The 10,155-nt window shown below is 56.6% G+C and overlaps 3 protein-coding genes across 4 annotated transcripts in view; 2 read left to right on the forward strand and 1 right to left on the reverse strand.

The window, feature by feature from the left end:
- The first annotated feature begins 3,661 nt into the window (after positions 1-3,661).
- Positions 3,662-5,321, forward strand: LOC101772796 (gallate 1-beta-glucosyltransferase). The gene has a single exon (XM_004961246.3). It carries the CDS (start codon positions 3,749-3,751, stop codon positions 5,213-5,215), a length of 1,467 nt encoding a protein of 488 aa, XP_004961303.1. The 5' UTR covers positions 3,662-3,748; the 3' UTR covers positions 5,216-5,321.
- On the reverse strand, positions 5,299-6,934 carry LOC101772390 (vegetative cell wall protein gp1). Its single transcript, XM_004961245.2, has 2 exons — positions 6,307-6,934; positions 5,299-6,223 (listed from the first exon to the last, which is right to left on the reverse strand). The coding sequence occupies exons 1-2, from the start codon at positions 6,917-6,919 to the stop codon at positions 5,445-5,447; spliced, it is 1,392 nt and encodes a 463-aa protein (XP_004961302.1). The 5' UTR covers positions 6,920-6,934; the 3' UTR covers positions 5,299-5,444.
- Positions 6,935-8,682: 1,748 nt separating this feature from the next.
- The window catches only part of LOC101773210 (sulfhydryl oxidase 1), a 5,302-nt gene continuing 3,829 nt past the window's right edge, over positions 8,683-10,155 (forward strand). Inside the window, exon 1 of one of the 2 annotated variants that reach the window (XM_022825184.1) lies at positions 8,683-9,052. In XM_022825184.1, the coding sequence (XP_022680919.1) occupies positions 8,817-9,052 (236 nt within the window). In that variant the 5' untranslated portion in view covers positions 8,683-8,816. The remainder of the gene's footprint in view (positions 9,053-10,155) is intronic. The other variant, XM_004961248.2, reaches the window with a different exon arrangement.

A 10,155-nucleotide genomic window follows, 5' to 3' on the forward strand; every position in this document is an offset into this window, starting at 1 on the left:
CGCCCCTGGTGCTAGCGGCAGGGCCTTCAGGGAACCTTGCCAAGAACCGCTCCTGGTCCTGCACGTACTGGCGTTAATAGATTCGTCTCACGATTTAGCCTAGGGGTTCTGCAATTAGTTTTGTAATTAGTTCATGTTTAATCCTCCTAATTAGCATTTGAATGTCCGATGTGACACGGACTAAACTTTAGCTCCAGGATCCAAACACCACAAAGCAGGTGATATTCGGATTCAGACAACGCACCGAAACGGAGTAACAGAGGGATCGGTCGCTGTCAGTGTCAGGTTCCATTGGCATCAGGTGTGGTTTGAACCGGGATCTTGTTTGCGCAGAAAGATACCATGATGTCCCTCAAAACAGGGTAAAGTGGGGGAGTAGTAGACCGACGGGTGAAAGCAAGGTAGGCTGGCCTAACTGGGAGTACTACTACTTACTCGATGAAGAAAGCAAACCCAAAATCTGCCAGCAGAGGAAAGCGTCGTTCGTAAGGCGAAGGAAAGCATTCTTGCCAGCGAGAAATTAGCCCGTTAAAAATTCGTGACCCTTCCCTGAATTTTGCCGCGAATGCAAAAAAAAAAGAAGTCGTCGAACAGGACGCGCTCTCTGCGTGTTCAGTCGCTCCCGGTCTACGCCGTCGTCGCTACAATGGTGGCGGTAAACGTAGTACACACACGTGGCATGACGCCGATATGGAGCCCCGTCACCTGGTCCTATACGGCTGACTGGCTGAGAGGCAGCCAGCCAGGCAGGAGACGTGGCGTGAGCGCGCATGCCGCTGGCGCGGACCGACACGGTGGAATCGTCTACGTGCGCGCGTAGCGGAGTACGTGCCCGCACGAGCAGCTCGGTCTCGGCACGGCACACATGTATGGTTGACTCGTCGAGATGGTAAATACTACTAGCGTGCACCGCGTCGGAAGAGTCCGAACGCGCGCGGGCGCGACACGGTTAGGCCGAAGCGAGAAGAGCACGAAACTCGCAAGGTCAGGTGCTCGAGCCGAGTTTTTGTCACGCCGACACGCCCCGCCCGTGCGTTCCACTCTCCCGCGGCGACCCGGCTTCGGCGAGGCCCGACGAACGTGGCACCCGCAAACATGCCGAGGCCATGCGACGACCCCCGTGGGGAGATGCAGCTTGCGAGTGCCGACGCTTTGGCGGGGCCGGACGGCCGGGGGATGCACTCATGCACCATCCTCTCCACGGTTCCGCCGGCTCCCGTGACCCCGGCGCGCGATGGCGCAGGAGCGCAGCCCCCTCTCCTCCCGCTGGGCCGCTGGGGTAGCCTGGGATGCTGCTGGCCTATGCGGCGAGCCAGAGGGGCCGGCCTGGTGGGATTGCGTCGTGAACGAGCCGCGGCTTTGCTGTGTTTCGTCTGGGCCGGTCGGTGGCCCAGTGGCGGCGGTAAAAGAAGCGCCGTCCCCACACTTCAGGATGACGGCCCAACACCCAGTTTCCGCCGCAGTGAATTAAGTACCCACAAACGTTGCGCAATTTTTTTTTAAAAAAAAAACGTTGGGCAAATAAGCGACCCCAGATGTTGTCCTCGTCGGGGGGCAACTATCGCCCGACGTTATCACATTTGCCTAAAGAAAAGTAGACCATGCTGCAGATCAATCAAGAAAAAGGTCGGTCAAGGTCATCCGTCTCAATGGGGAAACAGGGGATCAGGAAAGAAACATACTGAATCGGGCACCGCAGATGGCCAGATGCACACGAGACAGCGCGTAATGGCGAACACGTCCGTCACCATTGGTGGAAATCATCAAATCAAAAGGGATCGAGGGAAGTCCCCACTATGTCGGACGATTGGTGGTCTATGACGTGTCGAGATGCGGTGCCGCCGTCCCCTGTTCTGAGCGCACTTGGCTCGAGCTCGCGCGCACACGTCGGACACCACCGGTGCGGCCTTTTGTGTCACCCTAGCTGGGGCACCCAGCAGCAGCAGTGGGCAACTGACCATGAGCTCGCATGCAGATCCACGACCTTCCTGAAAGGCTGAAACGGGCAAGTGGAAAGCACCAGAGGAGAGGCCAGTCTTCGCGGCACGCACAGTTGAATTGACACGACCGCACGCCTGCGCTGCACGGCCAGCAGCAGCCCAGCACCATCAAAGGGTTTCCTGCAAAAGGTGCCCGTGGGGTTTGCTAGTTCCCCTGCACCCCCGCCCGCCCTTATCCACATCCCGGGAGGACGGTGAGAGATCCTTCACCTCCATGCATACCCGTACTCTACGCGTTAGCCCTTGCAGTAAGTACGTGTGTGGACGTACTATATGACGCCCGACACGTTTGCGCTAAAATACGGGGGCGAGTAGTTCGTGCTTACTCATCAGTCGGGTCTGCAGAGTCCAATTATCAAAAGCACTGTGAACTCCCCGTCCCTACGACAGAGAAAAATGCGAGATAGAAGTGCAGGAGGACGAAACTGGGGTTAAAGCACTGTGAACTCCCCGTCCCTACGACACAGAAAAATGCGAGATGGAAGTGCAGGAGGACGAAACTGGGGTTAAAGCACTGGTCGCCCTTGGACCTTCTTGTTTGATTGTTTGGCTCGTGACGTGATCGTCTGGTGGTGCATGAAGCATGAATAATGAATTCGATCGTGTTTCCCTCGTGCGCAATATGAAAAACAGATGAAGAGTGACCGACGACGTTTCTTGCATTGGCACTCCCTCTGGCATTAGGGTAGCAAGTTTGATCACCATCCAGCCGCCTATGGATAAGCCACGTTTAGGGGGTATTTGGATACGAGGTGCTAAACTTTAGCAGGGTCACATCGGATATTCGGATGCTAATTAGAAGGATCAAACATGAGCTAATTACAAAACTACTTGCACAGATGGAGTCTAATTCACGAGATGAATCTATTAAGGCTAATTAATCCATCATTAGCAAATGATTACTGTAGCACCATATTGTCAAATCATGGACTAATTAGGCTTAATAGATTCATCTCGCGAATTAGACTCCATCTGTGCAATTGGTTTTATAATTAGACTATGTTTAATACTCCTAATTAGTATACAAACATCCGATGCGAGGTGCTAAAGTTTAGCACGATGTTCCCGAACACCCCGTCAGTAAGAAGGGCATGCTACTTTTTTTTTCCCGATAAATCGTTGTAGTTCAATCCGATCCAGCCGCGTGCTAGCATTTAGTATGGTATCGTATGGTACTGTTTTTTTTTTCCGATAATGGAATAAAACAAAACATTTTAGAATTTAGCATATAGTTTTGAGATGCACATGGTTTGCTGGCCTATTACTTAGTGCTGCATAAATTCCTCAAACGTTGTAACAGCAAATGTAGCACAGAACACGGTGGAGTCATGCACCACAATAACAAGTAAGAAGATTTCAATCGTTGAAAATCACATTATCAGACAAATGCTGATTTTCCTAGCTGAAATACAGTACGTACGAAAAGAGTTGGCCGTACTTACACAATCAACGAATCCTTGATGTTTGTTGACTCCCCAAATGTGCAATGCACGGAGAACTCGAGCTGCTCTCGCGGCCATTTTAAACACGCATCAACAGTACCTGCTGGGGCAGCGTGCTGTCATGTCTCGCGGCGCCGATAAACGCACAGGGCATCAACGCCTCGCTCCTTATATATAGGGCTCCTCCCATCAACCATGCCGTGTGTTCCTTCACACGAAACAACAGCCACCGCGATCTCTGTTGCCAAGGGAGGAGCAGACATTACATCAAAATCTCTTGTTTATATCACGAGCCAAGAGGCAGGCATGCCGTCGCAGCAGCCTCACGTCCTCCTCGTGTCCTTCCCTCTCCAGGGCCACGTCAACCCGCTCCTCCGCCTCGGCGCCCGCCTCGCCGCCAGGGACCTCCTCGTCACCTTCACCACGTTCCGCCACGCCGGCCTCCGCGCCCTGCCCGACGACGGCGCGTGCGTCGGCGCCGGCGCCGGGCGTGGCCGGCTCCGGTTCGAGTACCTGCGGCGGCGCGACGCACCGGACGACCCGCGCCGCTACCAGGACCCCACCGACATGCTGCGGCACGTCGCGGACGCGGGGCCCTCGGCGCTGGCCTGCCTCATCCGGCGCCAGGCCGGGGCGGGGCGGCCCGTGGCGTGCGTCGTGAACAACCCCTTCGTGCCGTGGGCGCTGGACGTGACCTCGGGCATGGGAATCCCGTGCGCGATGCTGTGGATCCAGTCCTGCGCCGTGCTGTCGCTGTATTACCACTTCTACAGCTTCCCCGAGGCCTTCCCCTCCGACGCCGACCCCGACGCGCCGGTGGCCGTGCCCGGCCTGCCGACGGTGGCCGCGGACGAGCTGCCGCACATGGTGCGCCCCGAGTACGCGCGGAACCTGTGGGGCGACATGCTCCGGGCGCAGCTCGGGGGGATCGGGAAGAAGACGGTCTCCTGGGTGCTCGTCAACACCTTCTACGGGCTCGAGCGGTCGGCCATCGACGCGCTTCGCTCCCACGTGCCGGTGACGCCGGTCGGTCCGCTCCTGGAGCACGACGACCGCCGCGACGGCGACGGCGACGACGACGATCTCGCTGCAGTGGCAGACGACGACGGCTGCGTGGCGTGGCTGGACGCGCAGCCGCCGCGTTCCGTGGTGTACGTGGCGTTCGGCAGCCTCGTGAACATCGGGCGCGGCGAGATGCTGGCCGTGGCGGAGGGCCTGGTCGGCACCGGCAGGCCGTTCCTGTGGGTGGTGCGCGACGACAGCCGCGAGCTCCTCCCGGAGGACGCGCTCGCGGCCATCAGCGGCAAGGGAAAAGTTGTCGCGTGGTGCCCGCAGGGGCGCGTACTCGGCCACGACGCCGTCGGGTGTTTCGTGACGCACTGCGGGTGGAACTCGGTCGCGGAGGCGCTCGCTGCCGGTGTGCCCATGGTCGGGTACCCGTGGTGGTCCGACCAGTTCACCAACGCCAAGATGCTGGTGGACGAGTACAAGGTCGGCGTCCAGCTGCCCGCGCCGGTGACGCGGGACGCCCTCCGTGCGTGCGTCGACGAGGTGATGAGCGGGCCGGAGGCGGCGGCGTTCCGGATGAGGGCGACGGCGTGGAAAGAGGAAGCGACAGCGTCTGTTGCCGATGGCGGGTCCTCGGACCGGAACCTCCAGGCTTTCGTTGAAGATATACGACGGTCTCATGGAAAAGGATCTCGAGGTGGGAGCAGGATTAGCTCGTCTGGAAACATAGCTAAGCATTTGAATTCGATCGATGTTATTCCGTGAGATGTCTGTAAGTTCTAGTACCTGTCAAGTTAGTGTCGTTGGCACTTGGCAGTTGAGATTGTTGCGATGACTTGGTCAAAATGGAATAGTGAAAAAGATTGTGCAATAAGAATCTTTCCACGGCTACGTTCATGGAGTAGCTTATTGAACCCACTATCATTTTTATGTGCGTACGTGCACACTGATTATTTCTCTGCTACACGGCGCACGAGCGCGCGCGTGGTCTGTCTTACTTCTTGCACACCACTCCAACGCCATCGAGGCCGGCTGAGCACTTGACGCTGGTCATCAGCTCGTCGGAGGCAACGGCGAGCGCATCGGCACGGCGGCCGTGCGCGAAGCGGGCGACGGGGCAGTCGGTGGCGAACAGGCCCGATGCGGCGAAGTCCCTCTCGCCCCCCATGACCGGCATCCTCGCCGCGACGTCGAGCCGGTTCACGTAGCTGCTCCTGTACGTCTGCCCCAGCACGCCGTGCACGTCGTCGGTGAGCGAGTAGAACCTGAAGGCCAGGTCCAGGTGCGCGAGGCAGTCGCCGTCGCGGAGCCCGTAGCTGTGGACCCTCGAGTCCTCCTCCGTGATGGGCACCGCGATCACCGTGATCTTGAACACCCCGGCGAGCTCCACCAGGACGCCGTTGGCCGCCTTGGTCCGCGTCACGGATAGGGGAGAGGAGGGCGCCTCCCACCTGACGTTCGCGACGCCCTGGACCTCGACGGGCGCGCCGTCGTAAACGATGGCGAGGCGGTCGGTGTCGTCGTCCCACGCGGCGGTCTTGCGCGCGCCGACGTAGAGGCGGTGCCCCGAGAACTGCACGGCAATGGCCTGCACCCAGGTCGGGTCCCTCCTGGCGCCTGGGACGTGGCTGCCGATGAAGTGGCCGTTGATGTGGAGGTTGACGTCGGAGAGCAGGCAGAAGTCCCGGTCCCGGCGGCCGTGGAAGTAGAATGTGTTGCCGTCGCCGCCGATGAAGCGCGGGTCCTCGCACACCGCGCCGGGCAGGTTGCAATCTGCACAGCACAGCGTAATCACAATCACAGTATGTATCGATGAACACGATCTTGTGCGTGTTTCCTGTCCATGCGCTGCTTACCGCAGACGGGCTTGCAGGTGTCGCAGTCCATGTGGCACGACTGCGGGCACTTCTTCGGGCAGGTCGCCGGCGCCGTGCAGGTGGGGTACCCCGTGGTGTTCTTGCAGTAGACCACGTTGCTGGTCGGTGGAGATGGCACGGGCACGGGTGGTGACGAAGGCAGTGGTGGTGGTGGAGACGAGACGACGACCGGCGGAGGCGGTGACTGAGGCAACGGTGGTGGTGGCGACGAGACGACGGGAGGAGGAGGTGACGAAGGCACCGGTGGTGGCGGCGACGAGACGACGGGCGGAGGAGGTGACGAAGGCAACGGTGGCGGTGGAGACGACACGACAGGTGGAGGCGAGTATGAAACGATCGGTGGCGGGGGAGATGGCACACGCGGTGGGGGTGGCGGAGGATGGTACGGTGGTGGCGGCGGCGGAGACTTGTTCTTGTTCTTGTCCTTGTCCTTGTCCTTGTCCTTGTCTTTATCTTTATCTTTATCTTTGTCTCTGTCTTTTTCCTTATCCTTCTCTTTATCTTTGTCCTTGTTATCGGCAGCTTGCGCAGCCGGTGCGAGGAGTGCGAGGCCTAGGAGGAGCAGGAGAGCCCATTTCGCCACCGCCGCCATTGCTGTGCTGGTTGAGCTGGCTGGTGTGCTCTGTTCTGCTGAATGGCACGCCCATTTATACTGGTCGATCGGACTGCATGGTGCATGCCACCGGAGCTTGGTCATCTATGTCCTCGCTCACGTGTCCAGTTGGAGGAGGAGGAGGAGCAGTGCAAAAGAGGTAAGCATGTTTCCGGCGGCGGCAGGAATGGAGACGCACCTTTGCTTTGGCTGCGCGATTAGTCCCTGCTATAGTTAGTAATTGCCATATGATGATATGGGTTTCCATGAATTACGTAATATCTTGTCCAAATTAGTTAGCATCAGTGTGTTTACTTGTCGAAGAGTATTTGACTCATTTTTCTTCACTTGGCCTGAATTTGCTGAACTTGCTAGCATGGCAATAAGCACTCTGTCGCTCATGGATGGTGTTTCTTAATGAACTTGTACGAGCATTTTTTTTTCAAAAATGCAATGATGAACAAATGTGCTCTTATCCAAAGAAAACAGGAAAGTTAGAAAGCAGAATGATTGACGTACATGGTTGCAGCAATGGCACGAGAGGCCACTTTACACGCGTGTACTCAAGTCATCTCCTAAAAATGCTTATTAGTTCAGGGTAACAAGGGGTTCTTTGTATAGGGTAAAATAACCGGTATTAAAAGGAAGCCTTCAGTACCGGTTGATCCTGGTACTAAATTATCTTCCACATCACGAGTGGCTGAGACTTTTTCTTTTCCTTTTCTTTTCTCATTTTCTTTTCTTTTCTCATCTTCTTTTCTCATTTTCCTTTTCTGTCATGTTACACGCCGTTCCACCGCCGCGCCATGCCCAACCCCGCACCTCCAATTCGCCGCCTCTCCCAGCCGCCGTGCTCCTGGCCTTCGAGCGCCGCGCCTCCAAGCCTTCGAGAGCCCCGGCTCGGTCCCCGACGGGGGTAGCGGCAACGGCCCCTCATGCAGGCAGCCTGGTGGTAGCTCCTCGCCAAAGGTAGGGGCGTGCGGGCCTTCGGAGTGGAGGCCGGTGGCGTGCGCCTAGCGGCTCGAAGGCCGGGGGAGCACGGCTAGGGGTGTGGAGAGCGGTGCGCGCGGCCAACGACGACCCGGAGGTTGGCGGCACGCGGCCCTCTAGCACGGAGGTCGGTGGCGCGCGGCTTCGGCACGGCCTAAGAGGCGGCGGTAGCAACCCCGAGAGGTGGTGGCAATGAGAAAGGAAGGAGAGAGGTAGGAGAGATAGTGCGTGGTCGGTGGGGAGATAAGGATAAGGTGTATGGTGGGGAGATAAGTGAGAGAGATGAGGAGTCGGAGAGAGCTTTTTAGTATCAGGAGGAGACTTCACCCGGTACTAAAGACCCTTAGATACATTAGTATCGGTGGAATCTCCGTTGGTACCAGTAGCGTGCCCTTTCACAACTCAAGGCAGCAGAGCAAGAGGATCTGATATGGCAACGGCAAGCAAAACAAGGTGCTGCGTGGCGCGCCTGTCTCCCTCGCACGGTTTGACCTTGCAAAAGGCGTTGCGTAGCGTCGCACCGAACCCAACACCAAAATCCTCAGGTCCACGGTCCACCCATCTCGACACGCTGCCCGTGGGCCATGACTTCCCACGACGTCCATTGGGACCCACATGTCGGCCAACGAATGCTGTTGCAGCCACGGTGCGCCTATCCCAGCTTAGCTTTAAAATCAAGCATAAACAAGGGACTGAACTGCATAATTACACACACAAAAATGGAGGCGTAACTGCGCAAAAGCTTTTCTCAAAGGGGCGAGAAAAAAAAATCGTTCTAAAACCCAGCCTGCTAGTCCTAGTCCTGCGGTCCTGCCGGGAGGGAGGACTCGGCGAGGTGGGGCAGGTGTCCGAAACGGATCACCAAATCCCGCCCGGGCAACCGAGAGATCCGAGCCCGCCACGATCCATGGCGGCCACCGCGGCGGCCGGTGCGGTGGCGCGCCTCATACTCGTCCTCCTCGCCGCCTTCCTCGGCGCGGCGCCGCGCGGGGCGGACGCGCTCCGGTCGCTCGGCGTCGAGGGCGCGGGCGGGGCCGGCGGCGCCCACGGCGACGCCGCCGTGGACCTCGACGCCGGCAACTTCACCGCCTTCCTCCAGGCCTCGCCGGAGTCGTTCGCGGTCGTCGAGTTCTTCGCCCACTGGTCGGCCCCTCGTCTGACTTGATTTGTTCGTTTTTTTTTTGTTCCCGTTTAATCGATGCGGCTGGGTTCGTTCGACTCGATCGGTGGCGTTAGTTTCTGAATTGCAAAACGGGTGGAAGTTGAGACCGTGTGGTGTGCTCGATCGAATACGGTCTCGAGATCGAAATGATTAGTTCGTCTCGCCTGTGGGCAACGTCTCAAGGTAGCCCGATCTAGTGTTTGTGGCTTTCAAGTATGCTAGGTTTGCTTTGGTGGTGTTAGGCCTATCGTGTGGGATGTATGTGTGATTCAATTCGACTATTCGAGTAGTGTGCTTCACTTGTACTATTTGAGACTTATGAGCTGCAAGTGCAAATATGAAGTCAAAAGTTCTCAAAAGAGTGAAAACGTACGAAATAGATCTCTACCACCATCTGCTAAAGGGCAATAGGGACTTTATGACAGTTGTTCCTCCATGCTTACGCTTCCTCAACTATAGCAGTAATTACTTCAGTACTTCTTCCAGGATATAGCTTTGCCTAATATGGCTGTTGGCTACACTTAGTAATGAAACTAAATGTTAAATTTCCTCACACTATGCGATTTCCAAATATACTGCGCTATAAACCTGTAGCAGATGTGAAGTCTTACTGCATCATTATCAGTGGCGGAACTGGAGAGAAAATTAAAGGGGGGGGGGGGGGGAACAACATTTACCGGGTCAAAAATTTAACAAATCGCCCCCATTTTTCGAGTCAACTACTTGCTCGATCCTGGGTAGTTGAAGGGGTCCTTTGGATAATGTTGGGTTGAGGCCAGTGTAAAAACTCACATTATCCATTCATTGTTTTTCTTGTGCTTGATTACAGGATTGGCTATCCACTCAGGGTGAAAGACATCTTTTGATGAACCCCTGCTGACGAGTAATTGAGCTAGCTCTTTTTTGATTGGTTCTTGGCTATCTTTGGCAAACCTGCCTAGGTGCTGTCTCTGTAAGGAACCTTGGCGACTACATTTAGAAAATGCTTACTCTGTAGTTGGGGTCACATGGTTGACGATTGGCCTCCGGGCGGCGCATTCAGGAATGCCGAAATAAACTGATTGAGGGGGTTTCTTTTTTAGGG

This window comes from Setaria italica, chromosome III, assembly GCF_000263155.2.
Source record: "Setaria italica strain Yugu1 chromosome III, Setaria_italica_v2.0, whole genome shotgun sequence".
NCBI lineage: Eukaryota > Viridiplantae > Streptophyta > Magnoliopsida > Poales > Poaceae > Setaria > Setaria italica.

Bases quoted from the DNA above. Each gene is read 5' to 3' on its own strand.
- LOC101772796 (XM_004961246.3), top strand. From the start codon at position 3,749: ATGCCGTCGCAGCAGCCTCACGTCCTCCTCGTGTCCTTCCCTCTCCAG.
- LOC101772390 (XM_004961245.2), bottom strand. From the start codon at position 6,919: ATGGCGGCGGTGGCGAAATGGGCTCTCCTGCTCCTCCTAGGCCTCGCA. The intron at 6,224-6,306 runs GTAAGCAGCGCA...TGTGCTGTGCAG, and splicing joins CACCTGCAAGCCCGTCTGCG to ATTGCAACCTGCCCGGCGCG.